At 48.2% G+C, this 22,053-nt stretch overlaps 1 protein-coding gene across 6 annotated transcripts in view; it reads left to right on the plus strand.

Annotated features, from left to right (window-relative positions):
- The window catches only part of ARSG (arylsulfatase G), a 187,640-nt gene that overhangs the window by 34,037 nt on the left and 131,550 nt on the right, over window positions 1–22,053 (plus strand). For 2 of the 6 annotated variants that reach the window (XM_024350567.3, XM_511646.9), the window contains exon 2: window positions 15,600–16,368. In XM_024350567.3, coding sequence (XP_024206335.2) covers window positions 16,151–16,368 — 218 coding nt within the window. In that variant the 5' untranslated portion in view covers window positions 15,600–16,150. Of the gene's footprint in view, window positions 1–22; window positions 233–8,793; window positions 9,020–15,599; window positions 16,369–22,053 lie in introns of those variants that run through there. The other 4 variants (XM_063799226.1, XM_054670626.2, XM_024350568.2 and 1 more) reach the window with 4 other exon arrangements.

Raw genomic sequence — 22,053 nt, forward strand, 5'->3', positions numbered from 1 at the left:
TGCGTGCTGCCGCCCGCGCCCCGGCCCCGCGTCGCTGCCTAGCTCTTATCCTATACCGGCTGCAGCCGGTCTCCGCCGGCCTCGGGGGCGCGCCGCCGCCGACCATGTGCTGCGAGCGCCGAGCGCAGCCAAGGAGGGGGCCTGCCTGGCGCGCGCGCGCCGGCCCACGTGGACCTGAGCCGCGCCGGTCGCGCGCCCGCCAGCCTGCCGCCTGGGCTGGGGGTCACGAAAGGTAACCGCGTCGCGGTCCGGGGCCGGGCCGCCCCCGCCAGCGCCGCCGGGGTCCTTGGCACAACGCCCCGATCTCCCAACCCGGGTGCGCCTCTGCGCGCGTGACCCGCCCAGACCCCAGAGCTTTGCTGCAACGCTAGTAGGAGCGCGAGCGTGCAGGGTGTTGGGGGTGCCTGCATCCTGTCTCGGAGCACCTCGGCCAGGCGCGAGCGCGCGGGTCCCCGTCCCCACCCCCGGGCGCCTTCCAGGCGCGCCCACCGCCCAGTCCCGCCCGCGCCCTGAGGATTTAGGGATTTAGCGGGGAGGGGGAACACGCGCGCGCCGGGGCTGATCCCGCGCGGCGCTCGCGGCTGCGGCGGCTTCGCGCCCGCCCCGGGCAGAACAGGTTCCTTCCAGTTTGGGTGTGAGCTGCGCGCGCGGCGCCTGAGTTCCTCCTGCAGCGCCCACTTCCCCTAGTTTCGTCAACTCGCGCACCCCCACAGTTCCCCTTCCGGCAGTGGGGAGGGAGTGCCGCAGTGGGCCCCAGGGAGCGAGCGGCCGGGCCGCTGCGGGTGCCTTGCTTCCCCCACTTTGCTGCACCGGCAGCAGCGGCAGCAACAGCATCCGCGTTGCGCGAAAGGAATGTGAGCAGCCGGGCTGAGTCAGCATCCCCGGCCCGGGGCGCGCGCGCACCCTCCAGGCAGTGGCGGCGTCGGCACAGGTGCATGGCTCCCATACCCGCGGGGAGCCCTCTGTAAGGGACCTGGAGGTTTAGACAGTCCGTGCCCCTCATCCCGTAGTCCCCGACCCCAAGGTCACTGTGAACTAAGCGGATGATGCACGCGAAATCTCAGGAGCTCCTCATGGGGACAAAGCATGTGTCAGATCCTAGACATTTCAGAGCCTGCGGGGGCGCAAACTTAGCTTCTTGGTCTCTACCTCACATCCCGAGGGCAAATTTGGAAACTGCTCGGAAGCAAAGGCCATGTTATTTGCATTCGTATGCAGACTTTGGCGCCGGCTGCTGCCTTCATTGGGGTTCGGAGAATGTGGTTCTGATGTCAGAAACTCAAGAGAGCCTAGTTTGGGAGTGCTTGCACGGAGGGTCGCCACCGGGAGGAGTCGGCGATCTGAATTTTAATAAAAATCCTTCCTTGCTCGCTGAGTTCTCTCACCATTTTGGGATAGGCTCTCTTGAGTTAAATGCCATCCTTTGCCGTTGACAAGTTCTGGTTGTGTAAGTGGGGAGAAGATTCGTTGGTACAGGGTGCCTTGTATGGCCAGTAGTGTACAGCCAGGGGGCCGCTGAGCAGCTTTGCAACCTTGTAGGCGTAATTTAACCTCGTAGAGCGTTAATTTCTCCAGATCTGTAAAATGGGGATGGAGGTGGTATTCCCAGAATTGGAGGGTTTAATTTATGGTACTTGTAAAGTGCGGATCGCAGTGACTGGCATTTGGTAAGGCCTCAGTACCCATTAGCTCTTGCTGCTGTTACGATTTATGCTTTACCAAGGCCAATTAATTGCTGACTCCAACACACTCCCTGTGAGAGAGAGCCCTTTTTTGAGTTGTTCTTCAAAGGATCCATATATAATGATATTTAGAAACTGATTTGAACACTTCATGCTAATGCAGGGCTGCCTGTAAGATAATCTTTGATATTTAGGATCTTACACTTTAATATTTAGGACCTGTTACTGTACTCTATATGGAAATATCATGTGCAATATGACAGCATATTCTGTATGTCTTAGGAACCTAAAGGTGCAGCCGGCCATTTATACCTGAGTGACTCGAAGCAAGTCACATAAAATCTCTGTACTTCAGTCTCTCGATTTAAAAAATGACTCAAATTATGCCTAAAGCCTCAGGAGTGAATGAATGATTGGAAAAATCACATCTGAATGTTTGAGCAAGTGAAACCTGGCTTTTGGGGAGCATGATTCTAATAATAAAATAATAATAATAATAGATTTTTGTTACTAATATGTTACTATTCTTATATTTTATTAATATTAATCTTTTTTAAATGTTTGCTTTGTCCTCAACACTGCATTAAGTGCCATACATGTAATGCAATGTTAACCGCATCAGTAACCTTCTGTAGTTGACACTCATTATTCCCATTTTACAGATGAGGAAAGTGGAGGCACTGAGCACTGGAGGGATTGACCTAAGGTTACACCATGTTTATAGATACACACTAGCACTTTTTACCACTAGAGCTCATCCAAAGATGACATTTGCCATCTGTGTTTGAATAATGGAGAGGTGGCTGGAAACCCAACCTACGCACAGCCTTGCTAGTCACAAAAAAGTCACGCAACATGACTTTTGCCCACCCTAGTTAGAGGCTGGCTTCACCTTGTTCCCTCAATCCTAGTGAGACCAAGCGTGAAAACCCCTGCTTTTTTAACTTCTCCAGAGAAAGCACTGCATTGCCATGCTAATCAACACCCCCTTGCCCCCAAACAAAACTAACTCTGTTTAGTTCTAAATAAGAACAAAAGAACCTTTGGAGTCTGGAGTACAGGACCAGAAAAATCAGGAAATCAAGTGAAGGGCTCAGCTCCCCTCTTAGCCTCTCCTGTTGTGTCTGCCTGATCCCAAGTGGCAGGCAGAGCCCCCTCTCGGCTTTCCTTTACAGTGGGCAAGACCATCATGATGCCCTTAAGAAGACCCCCAACATGTTCTTGGGGAAAAAATTGGCTCTTCAGAGCTGTCCCCAAGGCTCCCTCTTTTAGCCCTCTTGCATAGGGTCATTTGCATGAGAACAGATTCCTTTGTGTAAAGTTGGCCTGCCTGTTCTCTGTCCACGTTTATAGTCCTTCAAGTCTTCGTGTTGGGTTGCTAGGCAGATATGACCCTGGCTTGCAAATAAGCTCACTGCATTTACCAGCCTGTGAGAACTTCAACTTGGGTAAGTAGACTGAAAGGAATCTGGTCTGGACCTCTGGGAAGAGGGTCCCGCAAGCCTGCTTTTGGGGGCTGACTCTTCAGGGCAGCCATCAAAGGGGGAGAATATGTGAAGGGGGCTTCCATGGGAGGCTTCGATGGCCCACCCACCCTTCCATTCTTCCTCTTCCAGTCTCTGTTCCACCCACCATGCTCCCACCCAGGGGCTTGTGTTCTGGGCAAGTGACTTGTATGCCACTGAAGCAATTTGTTGCTTTAAAACTTTAATATCTGCTTCTCCAGTTGGCCAGGAACTTCACACACTCTGCCATCTAGCAACAGTGAACCGATGGTCCAGGTAGTTCTGCTAGGTTTATTTTGTGATTTGGGGTCCTTCCCTGCAGCACCCCGCCAAATTTCACAGTTTGTAGGAAGGCAGGGCCCTTCAAACTGGGAAACACACACTTCTGGGAGAATTTAAAGATTTGCCAAGGGGTTCTGAGGCACAGATAGTGATGACGATGATAATAATAATACTACAGAGTTGTGTGCATGGCTTAGTACAGTTGCTAAGTTAACTGAATTAACACGTGCAAGGGGCTTAGCACTGGGATTGGCTCATGGTCAGGTTCCCTAACTCTTGGCTGCGACTCTTTCAACCTGTGAGTCCTGGGGGATTGAGGAGGATGGCGATCAGGGAAGCCTTCAACTGGCAGAGAGGACCTTGGGAGAACTGGCAAGGGGTGCTGAGCCAAGGGAGAGGTGAACAGCATGAGAGGAAGGTAGGAGGTAGGTGAGGCCATTCTGTATTTGGGGACAGTGAGGTCACCTTCCCACTCGTGTGTGTGGGCGGCCGATGATTGATTTCTGTCATACCCGTTACCATTTGGTGCAGTATCGATGTATCGTTGGTGTCTGTCATTAACTCTGAAGTAACTTTTACTTGATCAGTACTGAATTTCATTCCTAGGCTTCTCAGTCTTCATAGTTGACTGCTCCTGTAGTTTTGCCATCTATTACTGCTTAAAAATTAAAAAAAAAAAAAATAGAGAACATAGCCTCCGGGAGGCTTCTATAAATTATCTCAAGCCTGTTGCAAAAGTCCTAGAAAACAAACCCAGGCTGAGTGTGATAATCCTAGTGCTTTTGGCATGAAGGTAGGAGGATTGCTTGAAGACCATTTGAGACCAGCCTGGGCAACACGGCAAGACACCATATCTAAGACAAATTTTTTTTTTTTTTGAGATGGAGTCTTCCTCTGTTGCCCAGGCTGGAGTGCAGTGGCGCGATCTTGGCTCACTGCAACCTCTGCCTCCCGGGTTCAAGCAATTCTCCTGCCTCAGCCTCCCAAGTAGCTGGGACTACAGGTGTGTGCCACCATGCCTGGCTAATTTTTGTACTTTTAGTAGAGACAGGGTTTTACCATGTTGGCCAGGCTGGTCTCGAACTCCTGGCCTCAGGTGATCCACCCACCTCAGCCTCCCACAGTGCTGGGATTATAGGCATGAGCCACTGCTCCGGCCTAAAAAATATATATTTTTAAAAAATTAGCTGGGTTTGGTGGTGCTGTCACACCACTGCACTTCAGCCTGGGCAACAGAGTAAGACCCTGTCTCAAACCAACCAACCAACTCCAAATCTCAGAACAAAATTATTTAAATCACATTACATTTAGGAGTGAATGCACGTCACATTAAACTGTGTGACACAGTTGTGGGTGGTGGGATCTCATTGGCAATATTGGGAAGGGCTGTGTGTGGGACCAGTGGATTTTGCCCCGATCGAGTCACGCTTTCTTCTTTCTTCGGATAGTTGTTGAAGTTGCTCCACCTGCCCTGTTCCTCAAGGCCCAAGGAATAAAAACCTGCTCTCCTGCTGTGTTTCTTGCCTAAAGGGAGATGCTGACTTTCCCTATCTTGTCTAAACAGGTACCTCCTGTCCTGTGTTTCTAGATTCCCAGGAACAATAGGCAATGTTAAGCTTCCATTTTAACCCTTTAGGAGCAGTGCCTCCGTGAGTTTCCAGATGGCTAGGGGACGATGCGAAGAAACTACAAGGATGCTGCAGGATTGTGTTGTGGGCAAATGGTGAGGAGGGGCCCCGCCCTGCTGTGATCGGTGGGGGCCTGTGGAGTTAGGTGAGCTTTGTAGGGATACACAGCAGGACTGGGTCCAGGGAGCATCCATCCCTCCATCCTTCCCTCCCACGCCCATCGTTCATCCGTCCATCCACCCAAGCGGCCTCTGCTCATCCATAGCCCACTCGTGAGCACTGACAACTGCTGTTGTCTCCCAGGCCACAAAACCACACCTCAGAGGATGTGGTTCCTTCTCTCATAGTGTGTATAGTTTAGTTCAGAAGACAGGACACATGCGATTGTTACGTAAAACAGCATTTCAACAAGTGCAATTTTACAAGTGAGAATTACAAGTGAATGTCTTCTAAGAAAGAAAAGTCATCTAAGTTGAGGGGAATGATGAGATGAAGCTGGCAGGGCGAGGCAGAGCAGGCTGGGCTGTCGATGTTCATGTTACATGCACTCATCCAGCAAATATTGACTGAATACCTTCTGGGCCGGGTGCCGGAATTATGCAGTGCATAAACTATACAGAATGTCCCTGCCTTTACAGAGTTTCCGCCCTGGAGTTGTAGATCTTTCTTGCTTGAGCACCTAGCTAGCCAAGCATCCTGGACAAAGAGTTCTTTTGAAATGTTTCTGATATGGAAATGTAACTTCCATTTTCAATTAACATCAACAAAGGGGAGATTCCCCTCACACGCATCCTACATCTTGACCTCATATTGTTAAATTGTCCGAAACCAGATTTGCTGGAAGGCAGCATACTCCAAGGATGCCAGCTATTATTAGAGTCTGCTTAGCTGAAGGGACCTGGCTCAGGTTTAGCCAAGATGGCACAGATAGTCATGGGATTGTGTAACAAGGAACCATAGTTTGGAACGTTGAAAATGTAAACTGAAATCAGTCTTTATTTCCTCTTTGCCTTGTTTGTGACTATGGTGGCGTGTTTGTAGCTTCTGTCTTCTCTAGGTTCAGAAACCAGCATCAGAGCTTGCTTAACAAACAATTCTGGCAGATCCAGCCAGTAGCTGCAGGGAGTCTGGATTTTGCCATCTATACTCAGAATAGTTATGTTTTTATCTTTTTTTAAAATTAAAACATTTTTTTTTTCTAATAGAGATGGGGTCTTGCTATGTTGCCCAGGTTGGTCTGGAACTCCTGGGGTCAGGTGATCCTCCTGTCTCGGCATCCCAGAGTGTTGGGATTACAGGCGTGAGCCGCTGTGCCCAGCCATTATGTTTTATTTTAATGTTAGTAATGCTTTGGCTTGCATAGCACATTTTTAGTGTGTTCTCATATTTATTATCCCTTTATCCTCAAAACAATCAAGAGATGGACTAACAGTAGCCAATATTTCTTAGCACTTACTGAGAACTTGGGTTGGATTATTTCATTCTCACATTGTGTTTGGGGTTGAGAAAGTTTACTGTGACTCTTTTTTTTTTTTTTTCCCCTGATATCTAATTCCAGGCCAAAACTCCATTTTTCAGGTAAGGGAGGAAACTGAGACACAAAGAGATTCTGTAACATATCCATGGTCACACAGCTGGCAAATCACTGCTGAATCCTGGATACATACTCCTCTGGAAATAAGACAACACATCTCAAAAGTCAATTCCCCAAAAGGCAAATTTGCTAAGTAACTGCTTCACTAAATTGTTTTTTTCCTAAATTTGGGTCTTACCCCTATTTCTGCCCCTACCTGAGCCTTGGCTTCAGAGATTCCTAAAACTTTAGGGGAATCTGTCTTGGGGTGCTCAGGATGCCATAATAAAATACCATGGACTAGGCTGGGCTTGGTGCCCCACGTCTGTAATCCCAGCAATTTGGGAGGGTGAGGTGGGTGGGTCACTTTGAGATCAGGAGTTTAAGACCAGTCTGGTGAAACCCTGTCTCTACTAAAAATATAAAAATTAGCTGGGCATGGTGGTGTGCATCTGTAGTCCCAGCTACTTGTGAGGCTGAGGCACGAGAATCACTTGAACCCAGGAGGTGGAGGTTGCAGTGAGCTGAGATTGCTCTACTGCCCTCCAGCCTGGGTGACAGAGCGGGATCCTGTCTCAAAAAAAAAAAAGAAAAAAGAAAAAAGAAAAGAAAACTACTGTAGACTAACAACAGAAATTTACAAAAATACAGCCCAAACAACAGAAATTTATTGTTTACAGTTCTGGAGGCTGGCCAGTTTGGTTCCTGGTGAGGGCTCTCTTCCTGGCCTGCAGACAGCCACCTTCTTGCTGTGTCCTCACATGGCAGAGAGAGTGAGCAAGCAAGTTCTCTGATGTTTCTTCTTGTAAAGGCACTAATCCCATTATCTCATGACCTCATCTAAGCCTTATCACCCCTCCAAAGGCCTGTCTTCAAATATCATCACACTGAGAGTTAGGGCTTCAACATACAAATTTTGGGGGCACACAAACTTTTAGTTTATAAAAACGTATTTCATTGAGGAAGTAGAATGGATCCAGGGCAAGGATAAATCTACAAAAATAGAAAAGATAGTACAAAGCACTGTTTTTCTTAAGAGAAAGTTTCCTATTCTCATGCAAAAATGACAAAGGGAAAAAAATTGAACTTTTTTTTTTTTTTTTTTTTGAGACAGAGTCTCACTCTGTTGCCCAGGCTGGAGTGCAGTGGCACTGTGTTGGCTCACTGCAACCTCCGCCTCCTGGGTTCAAGCAATTCTCCTGCCTCAGCCTCCCGAGTAGCCAGGATTACAGGCGCCCACTACCACGCCCGGCTAATTTTTATATTTTTAGTAGAGATGGGGTTTCACCATGTTGACCAGGCTGGTCTCGAACTCCTGATGTCAGGTGATCTGCCCACCTCGGCCTCCCAAAGTGCTGGGATTACAGGCATGAGCCACCGCGCCTAGCTGAAAAAATGGAATTTTGACACGTAAACCACTGATCAGGCTGAACATGACAAGGGGAAAGATATGATGCATAAGGTGGGCCTGCCAAAAAAAAAAATCGAACCTGGATCGGATCTCATCCTAGATCTACAAGCCAGTTTACCAGGAAAACGGGTCCAGGGAACATTTCAATAAGGATACAATCAGCTAAATCCAAAATTTGAGAAATGTTACAGGGCAAACACCGTAATTTATTTACAAATCTATGCAGAGTAAGGAGGAGGGGAGCCATAAATGAAAAGAAAAGAGACATGTGAACCAAGTGCAGTGTGTTGTGAACCTTGTCTGGATACTGATTAGAACAAACCAACTGTTAAAAAAAATACTGATGAGATAATGGAGGACATTTGAACTCTGATTGGATTTTTGATGATACTAACCAATTGTTAATTTTTAAAAGGAGGGTGTTATGGAATTGTAGTTATATAGTAAGAATTAACTTTTAGAGAATTGTACCAAAATACTTCTGGATAAAATTATATGATATCTGGTATTGCTTTTTTTTTTTTTTTTTTTTTTTAAGAGACAGGGTCTTGCTCTGTTGCCCAGGCTGGAGTGCAATGACATGATCACAGCTCACTTGCAGCCTCGAACTCCTGAGCTCCAGCCATCTTCCCACTTCAGCCTCCCTCGCAGCTGGGACTACAGGCACATGCCACCATATCCAGTTATTTTGTTGTTGTTGTTGTTGTTGCAGAGAGATGGGGTCTCGCTTTGTTGCCAAGGCTGGCTTCTAACCCCTGGCCGCAGGTGATCCTCCTGCCTCAGCCTCCCAAAGCGCTGGGATTACACGTGTGGCCCACCACGCCTGGCCTGGGGCTTATTTCAAAATAATCCAGCATATGTGGAGAGGGAGGCTAAGGGAAATTGAAGGAGAGCGCCAGCCTGACCATGTGTTGATAATGGTTGAATTGAAATGTTGGGTAAGTACATGTGAGTTTCTCAACTTCTGTGTGTTTGACAGCTTCCATAATAAAATGTTTAATAAGTGATAAGTAAATACAGCTTTGTAAAAGGTTCTTAAAAATGTGGCAAACAGGCTTCCAGTGAGCGAATTTCAGACGTTGACCTGGAGCTTTCTTCTTGTTCACACCCCTCAGGATTTTTCTTCTCAAGTGGAGGATGGACTTTTAGACGTTATTCAGAGGTCCGTCTCCTCTCTCTGATCTGTGAGCGAGGACACAGATAGAATTTCCGCAGGGCTACTGGGTTTTTAGATGCATGGCGTGATGCCACCTCGGCTCTCTCAAACTGGCTCCTGCAACATGGCTTTCTTCTGTGACAGTCTCAACAGGTGGTTCGAGCCTAAAACTAGGCAGGATGTCATATGCCCCCTGTGGATGGGTTTCCTGGCATCGTTGGGTTCACAGAAATGATATTGCCCGAAACAGTGTCTGGTGTGAGGTCTCCGAGCTTTTAAAAAAAAAAAAAAAAAAGCCACTTTGGGAGGCCAAGGTGGGTAGATCACGAAGTCAGGAGATCGAGACCATCCTGGCTAACATGGTGAAACCCCGTCTCTACTAAAAATACAAAAAATTAGCCGGGCGTGGTGGCGGGCGCCTGTAGTCCCAGCTACTCGGGAGGCTGAGGCAGGAGAATGGCGTGAACCTGGAAGGCGGAGCTTGCAGTGAGCCGAGATCGCACCACTGCACTCCAGCCTGGGTGACAGAGTGAGACTCCGTCTCAAAAAAAAAAAAAAAAAAAAAGCATTTTAATTATGTAAGTGAAATTGCTGTCCCAGGCTGGATAGAGGCATTCAAAGATGTCTTTTGCATCTTCTATTGAGCTTAGACTACTACATCTTGGCCCCTACACTCTAAGAAAGCAGCTAGCCTCAAAATTACATATTGGGGTCTATGGGCAAAAGCCTGGGACACAAGGATGTTTATTACATGTAGATAATAAATAACCCTTTGTCCTGGCTATCGTGGTAACTGGGTTTTCCTTTTCACCTCGATGGACTAGGGTGAGGCAACATGTAAGGAAGTGCTCACTGCCCAGGTCGTGCGAGTACAGGGTGGCTACCTGAGCAGAAGGGCCACCTCCTGACGTTTTGTGCCCTAGGCATTTTGCTTGTCTCGCTCTAGCACTGTCTCACCTGGACTCACCTGGACCCATGCAAGAGACTCCTAACTCAGCTGCTTCTTTCATCTGCTGCCCTGCGGGGCATTTGTGTATTCTCAACAGGGCAGGGATTCTGTTACAATGTAAACCAGAGCCTGCTGCTCTTGCTGAATCCCTCTGGCTTCCCATCTCTCGCAGCAAAAGCCTTTCTTTCCTCTCTGACTCTAATCCCTGCCCTTCCTTTCTCCATTGTTTCTGCAGTGGCTTCTTTGCCGCTCCTTGCTTGTGCCAGACCTCAGCCTTTCCCAGTTTCTCTGCCTTTCCTGCATGGCTTCCTGATGGCTGCGTAGCTTCCTCCCTGACCTCACACAGATCCTTATCCAAATTGTGTTTTCTCGATGAGATTGTCCCAGACCACCCCCTTTAACTTTGCAGCCTCCATCCCATGCCTGAGCTCCTTCTTTGATGTTCTTCATGCTATTTACATTTTATTGATTTCATTTCTCCCCTCACTGTCAAAAAAGTAAGTGGTGTGAGGGCAGGGACTTTTGTCTGTTTCATTTACGGCTGTTTGCACTATGCCTGGTTTAAAACCTGTCAAGTCAGTACAAATTTGGTGGACAGATGACAGAATGCGTTGGGGAGTTGCTTCCGACAACACGTGAGCAGCTGATGCCCAAGGCCCCTTCTGACAGCCCCCGATGGCTCGTGGCCACCAGCCAGCACACAGACCATGTTCTGATCTGGGGAGTAAAACAACAGGAGTCCACATCCCAGAGACCTGCTCCCCCCTGCTCTTTTGTCTTTTTTGGCCTCAGCTCATCAGATGCTTTTGTCTCTGGAAAACCAACAGAACCCTCTGCCAGAAAGGTCTGCCCGACCTTCTTGTTATTTCAGCTGTTTTCAAGGTTCTCTAGGAGGATGCTTGGCCACAGGGAGGCCCATGGGAAACGAGGGTCAGGTGATGAAGTGAGTGGCTCAGGAAGCCCAAGGACTTCAGGTCTGTGTTTTCAGACGCTGCTCAGCAGATCTTCAGGTTGCTGCATTCCATTCGCTTCTCAGTGCTTCTGGCCCACAGCCTGCCTGTGGGTCATTTGGCTGTTTATCAGTACCTTTACCCCTAAGCCAGCCTGGAAACTGAAGGGAGGTCAAACTTGAGCACACTTAGCAGCCCTGCTTTAAAATGGGGGTCGTGGAGAAGAATAGGAATCATGGGTAAAGCTGATTGTCAACTAAAGTTCACTCTGCTCCTGCTTGGGGAGCATGAGACATGGGAAATTGTTTATGCTTGTGCTCAACAAGGATCTTTCACAGTCAGTTGTGCTCTGATGGAGCAGATGGGCCTTCGTTGTGGGATTTGTTGACTGACGTGGCCGAGTACCTTCTGCCCCAGTGGAAGGAGGGGTGAATGCTGTATTTGCCAAAGACTCTGCCTTTCTTTATAGCCAGGAGTGCTCCTTCCCTGTGTCTACTCTCCTTTCTGAGAGTGATGGAGAAAGAAAAAGCTGGCAAAATAACATCAGATAAGATCTGAGGGTAGCAAGTAAGGCCATTTTCTTTTCTTCCTTTGTTCTAAGGGCTAGATGCAATCAAATGCTTGGCTTATATAGCTGTATGTTTGGAGGCATTGTTTTCAGAGACAGGATCTTGCTCTGTTGCCCAGGCTGGAGTACAATGGCACCATCATAGCTCGCCACAGCCTTGAACTCCTGGGCTCCAGTGGTCCTTCCACCTCAGTTTCCCAAGTATCTGGGATTGTAGATGTACACCACCATGCGTGGCTAATTTTTTAATTTTTTTGTAGAGATCAGGTCTCGCCATCTTGCCCAGGCTGGTCTCCAACTCTCAGGCTCAAGCAGTCCTCCCACCTTGCCTCCCAAAGTGCTGGGATTACAGGCATGAGCCACTGAGTCTGGCTATGGAACCATTTTCCTTATATTTTTGTTTTGTTTTATTTTTTGAGATGGAGTCTCACTCTGTCACCCAGGTTGGAGTGCAGTGGCGCAATCTCAGCTCACTGCAACCCCCGCCTCCCAGGTTCAAGCGATTCTCCTGCCTCAGCCTCCCAAGTAGCTGGGACTACAGGTGCACGCCACTATGCCTGGCTAATTTTTTGTATTTTTAGTAGAGATGGGGCTTCACCATGTTGGCCAGGCTGGTCTTGAACTCCTGACCTCAGGTGATCTGCCTGCCTTGGCTTCCCAAAGTGCTGAGATTACAGGCATGAGCCACCGCACCCAGCCCCATTTTCCTTATAGCACTTGAGCTCAACGTTTGAGCTTAGATCTTAATCAAAGTCTGCACCTGGGCATCCATTCTTTGAGTGTCTGGTCTGCCTTTTCCATTTAGTTAACAAAAATGGGGAAAGGATTAAATGTTTCCCTGGAGGTGTGGGTGTGAAGAATAATGCAATGGTCTGCTGGCTAGATTCACTTATTTCCATTCTATGAACATTTTAAGTAATGATTCTCTTTGAAAATCCTCAATGGAATGTTTCATCATGGAACACTGAAGAAACACAATTTGTTTATTTATATTCCCACCTAAATTTTAGCTTCTTTCTTAAGTGAATTTTTTTTCCCTGAAGTCTTGTACATGGGATCCATTCTGAAATGGATTGTTGACCAGGCATGAGGCCACTCTAGTGTTCCAAGCTAAGAAGCTTTAAGAGGAAAAGTCTCCTGTGTCTGTTGCACATGGTCAGAAGCCAGTAGAATGATCTCGGAATCAAGCAGCAGGTCCACAGGTGTTTGTTAACCACCCTCCTTGTGCTGAGGCTCTTTCTCCTGAAAAGGGAGATGTCTTTGGAGTCTTAAGATCAACAAATACCAGTTGAGTCTAATTGAGTTTGAGATAATACATCTCCTTTTGGGAAACAGAAGAATTTGCATTTCTGAACAATTGATTCATTGGCCTCCAGATGACATGACTGTTTACTTGGATTTCCTTTTAGTTTGATTAAGTACATATTTGCCCATTCTTTTGGTTTTTATCCCGGTCTTCCAAAATTTACATACCTCTAACCACCCCCATCCATGTGGATTGATCAATTGGGTTGGCTTGCAAGGATGTACAACTGGAAAAAGTGCCTGTCATAATCCCAGGCCTATCTTTTTTACACAGTGGTTCTCCTTTAATCTGCTCCATACATTGGATGTTCAACTGAAGCTTTGTTGTTGTTGTTGTTAATTTTAGATTTAAAAAATACAGATAAGGTCTCACTATGTTGGACAGGCTGATCTTGAACCGCTGGCCTCAAGTAATCCTTCCGCCTCGGCCTCCCAAAGTGTTGGGATTACAGGAATGAGCCACAATGCCCAGCCAACTGAAATTTTTATTTGGTCCACAATTTCACCTCTGTTCCTCCTTATTAAACTTGCAAATTGGCTGGATATGGTGGCTTATGCATGTAATCCCAGCACTTTGAGAGGCTGAGGTGGGAGGATCACTTGAACCCAGGAGTTCCAGACTGGCCTGGGCAATATAGTGAGATCCAGTCTGTACAAAAAATAAAAAAATTAGCTGGGCGTGGTGGCATACACTTGTAATTCTAGCTACCCGGGAGGCTGAGGCAGAAGGATCGTTTGAACCCAGGAGTTTGAGATTGCAGTGAGCTGGGATCTGTCTCTTTAAAAATAAATAAATACATAAATAAAATAAACTTGCAAATTTAGGGCTTTTAAGTGAACTAGAGCTAATCTAGTTTTATCCTTGGCTCCATTTGCAACCTGCAGCTTAAATTATAACCTTCAATTCCCGTCTTTCAAAACTCAAGTCTGATTTGTCGCTTTCATTTGTCCACTGAAGTTGAGTCATCAGTTAGATTAAGCAGTTTCCTTTTTCTTCTTGCACTAGACTCATGATGTTTTTGTTTTCCGGCAACTTTGCTGCTTAAAGTGTGATCCAAAGACGAGCAGTACAGGCCTCACATGGGCTTGTTAGAAATACAGATCCCAGGCCCAGCCTTACCTACTGAATCTGCGGTTTAATCAACATAAAATCCACAGCAGATTCATATGTACCCCATGTGTAAGATGCACCACTGGTTGAACATGTCTTTAGATTTTCTTATTAAAATTACATGGCTAGGATGCAAAGGGACACATTTCCATGAAAAAAATTTTTTGAAATTTTTTCTAACATTTTATTATGAAAATTACAAACATACAGCAAAATTAAAAGAGTTCTTTAGTAAGCACCCATATATCTGCTACCTAGATTCTATTATTAACTTTTTAAAACCATTTCCTTTTCCCCCAGATTAACTTCTGTCAAGAATTTTGGCTGGGCCTGGGTGTGGTGGCTCACACCTGTAATCCCAGCACTTAAGGAGGCCAAGGCGGGCAGATCACTTGAGAGGTCAGGAGTTCGAGACTAGCCTGGCCAACATGGTGAAACCCCGTTTCTACCAAAAATACAAAAATTAGCTGGGGTGTGTTGGTGGGCACCTGTAATCCCAGCTACTAGGAGGCTGAGGCATGAGAATTTCTTTTTTCTTTTTCTTTTTTTTTTTTTGAGATGGAGTTTTGTTCTTGTTGCCCAGGCTGGAGTGCAGTGGTGCGATCTCGGCTCACTGCAATCTCTGCCTCCTGGGTTCAAGCGATTCTCTTGCCTCAGCCTCCCAAGTAGCTGGGATTACAGGCATACGCCACCACGCCTGGCACATTTTGTATTTTTAGTAGAACTGGGGTTTCTCCATGTTGGTCAGGCTGGTCTCAAACTCCCAACCTCAGGTGATCCGCCCGCCTTGACCTCCCAAAGTGCTGGGATTACAGGTGTGAACCACGCTCCCGGCGAGAATTTCTTGAACCCGGGAGGCGGAGGTTTCAGTGAGCCGAGATTGTGCCATTGCACTCCAGCCTGGGTGATAGGGTGAGACTCAGTCTCAAAAAAAAAAGAATTTTAGCTGGGCATAGTGGCACATGCCTGTAATCCCAGCTATGTGGGAGGTTGAGGCAAGAGGATCACTTGAGCCCGGAGTTCAAGACTGGCCTAGGCAACGTAGCAAGACCCTATCTCCAAAAATGTTTTTTTAAATGTAGAAACATTAGGTTATAGCATGACTGTTACAAATAACCATGTCTTGGTAATAAGGGTCTCACCTCTCCTTCTGGAATTCTCAGTGGCACACTGGGATTTAGCAGCATTGGGGGCTGGTCCTGGTCCCACCCAGAACACTGGGCCTCAATATCCTCATCTATACAGTGAGTGGGTTGGCAGAGATCATCTCTAATGTTACTTCCAACCCTGTCGCTATAGGTCCATTGCGAATATTATTATCATCACTATTTTTCAGGTGGAGAAACTGATGAACCAGTTAAATATTTGAATAAAAACATCTGTTGGCATGGAAAAGTGATTATTTCCTAAGCTACTGAGTAAAACACAGCTGCACTGGCAGTTTTAACTGTGTTTTCTTGTCAATTTTTGTTCTTTCAGGAAACCTTACAGAAACATGAAGCCCTCAACCATCTGCTACTCAGTTATTCGGGGCTGACGGCGGCTTCTAGAACATCCAGGTGTTCTGCAGATGCGAGAACTCATCCTGTAGTCACCAGATGGAGTCCCAAACAGCCAAACAGATACAAGGCCTGTGCTGTGGCTCTGAGGCCCTGAATACAGAAGGGTCACTTTCTTAGTGGCCAAAGAGCAGTTGTTGACATTGATGTCTAATTATTGAACACAACCAGTCATTTTACTGAGCTGCGGTGAGGAAACACTGACCATAGAAGATCAAGCCAAATTAGGGATTGCAAATTTCCTGATTCTTTTGAATTAGGATTCCAGATGGGGGCCTCATTTCTATAGCCCCCAACATTCCTATAGCCATTATCACTGCCATCACCACTGCCACCAGCATCTTCTTGCAGACTCCACCCCTGATCCCCAGAGACTTCCTGCTTTGAAAGTGAGCAGAAAGGAAGCTCTCAGAAAAATCTCTAGTGGTGGCTGCCGTCGCTCCAGACAATCGGAATCCTGCCTTAACCACCATGGGCTGGCTTTTTCTAAAGGTTTTGTTGGCGGGAGTGAGTTTCTCAGGATTTCTTTATCCTCTTGTGGATTTTTGCATCAGTGGGAAAACAAGAGGACAGAAGCCAAACTTTGTGATTATTTTGGCCGATGACATGGGGTGGGGTGACCTGGGAGCAAACTGGGCAGAAACAAAGGACACTGCCAACCTTGATAAGATGGCTTCGGAGGGAATGAGGTGAGTCTTGAGATGCCAGGCCAGCCTTTCTTTGGATGTCTTACTCCTGTTCTTGAGAGGGGAAGGGGCCATGCAAAGCACATAAAGAGTCATTGATGGACCCATTCTGATTTAGTTAATTTATTTATTAATTTGGTTTGAAGCCAGCATAGCATCGTGAAGAAATCCAGCCATCTAGCACCCACCCATCTATCTAGTAACATTCATTATGTGTTAGGAGCTAGGAATACAGAGGTGAACAACATAAAACATTTTTGCCCTCAAGTTATTCATTGTCTGGTGGAGAAGACAGGTTAAAAGGAAAGTAAGGGGCTAGGTACAGTGGCTCATGGCTGTAATTCCAATGCTTTGGGAGACTCAGGCGGGAGGTTCACCTGAGCCCATGATTTTGGGACCAGCTTGGGCAACCTGGCGAGATCCCACTTCTACAAAAAATAAAAGCAAATTAGCCAGTGGTGGTGGCACACTCCTGTGGTCTCAGCTACTCGGGAGGCTGAAGTGGGAGTGTATCTGGAATTGGTGGGTTCTTGGTCTCACTGACTTCAAGAATGAAGCTGCAGACCCTCGCGGTGAGTGTTACAGCTCTTAAGGTGGCACGTCTGGAGTTTGTTCCTTCTGATGTTCAGATGTGTTCGGAGTTTCTTCCTTCTGGTGGGTTTGTGGTCTCGCTGGCTCAGGAGTGAAGCTGCAGACCTTCACGGTGAGTGTTACAGTTCTTAAGGCGGTGCATCTGGAGTTGTTCGTTCCTCCCGGTGGGCTCGTGGTCTCGCTGGCTTCAGGAGTGAAGCTGCAGACCTTCACGGTGAGTGTTACAGCTCATAAAAGCAGCGTGAACCCAAAGAGTGAGCAGTAGCAAGATTTATTGCAGAGAGTGAAAGAACAAAGCTTCCACAGTGTGGATGGGGACCTGAGCGGGTTGCCACTGCTGGCTCGGGCAGCCTGCTTTTATTCTCTTATATGGCCTCACCCACATCCTGCTGATTGGTAGAGCTGAGTGGCCTGTTTTGACAGGGTGCTGATTGGTGTGTTTACAAACCTTGAGCTAGATACAGAGTGCCGATTGGTGTATTTACAATCCCTGAGCTAGACATAAAGGTTCTCCAAGGCCCCATCAGAGCAGCTAGATACAGAGTGTGGATTGGTGCACTCACAAACCCTGAGCTAGACACAGGGTGCTGATTGGTGTGTTTACAAACCTTGAGCTAGATACAGAGTGCCGATTGGTGTATTTACAATCCCTGAGCTAGACATAAAGGTTCTCCAAGGCCCCACCAGACTCAGGAGCCCAGCTGGCTTCACCCAGTGGATCCCGCACTGGCGCTGCAGGTGGAGCTGCCTGCCAGTCCCGCGCCATGCGCCTGCACTCCTCAGCCTTTGGGTGGTCGATGGGACTGGGCGCTGTGGAGCAGGGGGTGGCGCTCGAGGAGGCTCGGGCCGCACAGGAGCCCACGGAGGGGGTGGGAGGCTCAGGCATGGCGGGCTGCAGGTCCCGAGCCCTGCCCCACGGGAAGGCAGCTAAGGCTCGGTGAGAAATCGAGCGCAGTGCTGGTGGGCTGGCCCTGCTGAGGGACCTAGTACACCCTCCACAGCTGCTGGCCCGGGTTCTAAGCCCCTCATTGCCCGGGGCCCGCAGGGCCGGCTGGCTGCTCCAAGTGTGGGGTCCGCCAAGCCCACGCCCACCCCGAACTCCAGCTGGCCTGCAAGCCGCAGCGCGCAGCGCTGGTTCCCGCTCGCGCCTCTCCTTCCACACCTCCCTGCAAGCTGAGGGAGCCGGCTCTCGCCTTGGCCAGCCTAGAAAGGGGCTCCTACAGTGCAGCGGTGGGCTGAAGGGCTCAAGTGCCACCAAAGTGGGAGCCCAGGCAGAGGAGGCGCCGAGAGCGAGCGAGGGCTGTGAGGACTGCCAGCACGCTGTCACCTCTCAGGAGGATCACTGGAGCCCAGGAGTTCAAGGTTGCAGTAAGCTATGATTGTGCCACTGCACTCCAGTGTGGGTCACAGAGCGAGACTCTGTCTCTTAAAATATAAGTAAATAGGCTGGGTGCAGTGGCTCACGCCTGTAGCACTTTGGGAGGCTGAGGCAGGTGGATCACCTGAGGTCAAGAGTTCGAGACTAGCCTGGCCAACACTACCCTCTCTCTACTAAAAATACAAAATGTAGCCGGGCGCGGTGGCAGGCACCTGTGACCCCAGCTACTCGGGAGGCTGAGGCAGGAGAATCACTTGAACCTGGGAGACAGAGGTTGCAGTGAGCTGAGATCGCACCACTGCACTCCAGCCTGGGCAATAAGAGTGAGTCTCTGTCTAAAAAAAAAAAAAAAAAAAAAAAGTAAATAAATAAATAAAGAAAGGGAAATAAGAATTATAAGCAAATAGCTTCTGAGCTCACATCCAGAGTTTTTTGTTTGTTTGTTTGTTTGTTTTGTTGTGTTTTTTTTGAGATGGAGTTCCGCTCTTGTTGCCCAGGTTGGCGTGCAGTGGCACGATCTCGGCTCACCGCAACCTCCATCTCCCGGGTTCAAGCGATTCTCCTGCCTCAGCCTCCCGAGTAGCTGGGATTACAGGTGTGTGCCACCTGGGGAGAAACCCCAGAGATCGGGTTTCTCCATGTTGGTTAGTCTGGTCTCAAACTTCCAACCTCAGGTGATCCGCCCGTCTCGGCCTCCCAAAATGCTGGGATTACAAGCGTGAGCCACCACACCGAGCCCCAACATCCAGAGTTTTTGGAGAACAGAAGCGAGGGTGTGGAACCCAACCTGGGGTTTCAAGGGAGGAGATGGCCTTTGAAGAGCAAAAGAGAGTCTGTGAGGCGTGGGAGATGTGACTCACTTATTTATGAAAGGCGTGGCTTACGTTTAAGGCATACTGAACTCTAAGGGACCACAAAAGAGGAGCCTATGCATCTGATGAGTTGAAGTGTTTAGAAAACAGCTCTTGCAGATTTTTGTTAAAACGCCCAGCTCCTTTCCCTGCTTAGATGGAGAACAAGCGTTAGAGCTTTCAGACTTCAGGATTTTCTTCTTGGGCTAACGTTGGTCTGATTGTCCAGCTCGGATTCTGTCTACACTGGGCGAAACTCCTCCATGTGGTTCGGGGGGAATCATTTCAGCTCACCGCTTAGGATGACGCATAGGGCATCTCCACAGAGTTTTGGCCACTTGCATCCTAGAGCTTGATGCTTTTCCTGAGATACGCGCCCTTGGTGGGTGGTAGTTTCTGCATCTGGTCTCACCGACTCCAGTTCTTCCTCACCTCCATCAAGGTGAACTTTGTAGAAACACTCTTCTGCTTCCAGTCCTTCAAAGACATTTTTTAGCCCTAAGGATAAAACCCATACCCCATACCACAGCTAACAAACTGGAGTTTGGCTGGGTGTGGTGGCTCACGCCTGTAATTCCAGCACTTTAGGAGGCCAAGGTGGGCACATCACTTGACAGGAGTTCAAGACCAGCCTGGCCAACATGGCGAAATCCCATCTCTACTGAAAATGCAAAAATTAGCCAGATGTGGCGGTGCACGGGAGAACCTGGGAGACAGAGGTTGCAGTGAGCTGAGATTGCACTGCTGCACTCCAGCCCGGGCAACAGACTGAGACTCTGTCTCAAAACAAACAAACAAAACCAACAAAACCCCAAACTGATTTCTTCTCCACTCTTCTCTCTTGCAGTGGTCTTTGGATGAGCCCTCCCTTCATCTGTGTGATGGGTTCATCCTGGTGCACTCTGCACTTCCTCTGTTTAATTAGTTTCTACTCACTACTTAGGTCTCAGTTGTACACGAGGGCCTCAGGAAAGCTTTCGTGGATGCCTTGGGTGTTCTGTGATGGTCCTTGCTGCTTTCTGTGGTGGCTGTTCAATCATCTGACCACTACATTGGGTTGAATAGCATCCTCCCTAAATTCATGTCCATCTAGAACCTCAGAATGTGACCATATTTGGAAACAGGGTCTTTGCAAATGTTATTAATTAAGGCTCTCGATGATCTCAGAATCGATTTAGGGTGGGTCCTAAATCCAGTGACATTTCCTTATAAGAAGAGGAGAAGACACAGAGACACACAGAGAGAGATGGTGACGTGAAGATGGAGGCAGAGATTGGAGCCATGCCTCTACAAGCCAGGAACACCAAGGATCGCTGGCAACCACCAGAACCAGGAGAGAGGCATGGAACAGATTCTCCCTCAGAGCCTCCAGAAGGTACCAGCCCGGCCGACATCTTGATTTCAGACTTTTAGCCTCCTGTACTGTACTTTTTTTTTTTTTTTTTTTTTTTGACGGAGTCTTGCTCTGTCGCCCAGGTTGGAGTGCAGTAGTGCGATCTTGGCTCACTGCAACCTCCACCTCCCAGGTTCAAGCAATTCTCCAGCCTCAGCTTCCCAAGTAGCTGGGATTACAAGCATCTGCTGCCATGCCTGGCTAATTTTTGTATTTTTGTAGAGATGGGGTTTCACCATGTTGGCTAGGCTAGTCTCGAACCCCTGACCTCAAGTGATCCACTCGCCTTGGCCTCCCAAAGTGCTGCGATTACAGGTCTGAGCCACCACGCCTGGCCTGTACTGTTGTTTTAAGCCACACAGCTTGTGGTAATTTGTTATGGCAGCCACAGAAAACTTACACACCTCCCTCCTAGCTCTGGACTTCAGGAAGAAAAATGCCTCATCTGTTCTTTCCTGCTTATATTCCTAGCATGTAGCACAGTGCTTGGTACGTAGTGGGCAATTAATAAATATTTGTTCATCAATAAATGGGCTCTAGGAGCTCAAGATGCCCTGGAATGTCACCCCAAATTTTGCATGTAGGAATACTTTTCTGGGGAGAGAGTTCATCCATTCATGAACATTTACCAGATTCTCCAAAGGGCCTGGGTTGCCAAATGCTTAGGAACTTCCGCTTTCAGTGTTTAGCAGGTTAGTGGGGAAGTATTAGTCCCATTATTTAAGCTGAGATTTGCGAGGCCTACACATTTTTTTTTTTCTCATGTGCTGTCTCTACTGTCACACTCTCATCCTGAGCAGAAAGGGCGACTCAGGGGTCAGATGCCAAATGTGGTTCGTTGGGCTCTCCTTCTCCCTACCCCCTTATGAAAGTGTTTCTTTCCATCTGAGCCTTGTGACAGTGGCCAGGTGGATAGCCCTCTGGCCTGAGGTCGACAGCTTTTCATTCTTCTTTGTTGACAGGAAAGCCGGGCTTCCTGTGAGGCCATGAACTGATTCATCGCTGGTTTCTCCCACTGCCTACTCACGGCCAGTGGGGAACCATGACTTTCAGACACGAACTCTTATTGCCCAACAGGGTCTGGGGTGACTAGCTGGGACTGCACGCCCAAGCCACCACGCCCGGTTCTGTTGGCTCCTTTTTATTTGTGCATGAATTTTCTAGGACTGCTGGAACAAATTACTCCAAACTGGACAGCTTAAAATGTTACTTTGTTCTGGCCAGGCACGGTGGCTCACACCTGTAATCCCAGCACTTTGGGAGGCTGAGGCGGGCAGATCACGAACGAGGTCAGGAGATCGAGACCATCCTGGCTAACGTGGTGAAACGCTGTCACTACTAAAAATACAAAAAATTAGCCGGGCATGGTGGCAGGTGCCTGTAGTCCCAGCTACTCGGGAGGCTGAGGCAGGAGAATGGCGTGAACCCGGGAGGCGGAGATTGCAGTGAGCCGAGATTGCGCCACTGCACTCCAG

This window comes from Pan troglodytes, chromosome 19, assembly GCF_028858775.2.
Source record: "Pan troglodytes isolate AG18354 chromosome 19, NHGRI_mPanTro3-v2.0_pri, whole genome shotgun sequence".
In the NCBI taxonomy this organism is placed as follows: domain Eukaryota; kingdom Metazoa; phylum Chordata; class Mammalia; order Primates; family Hominidae; genus Pan; species Pan troglodytes.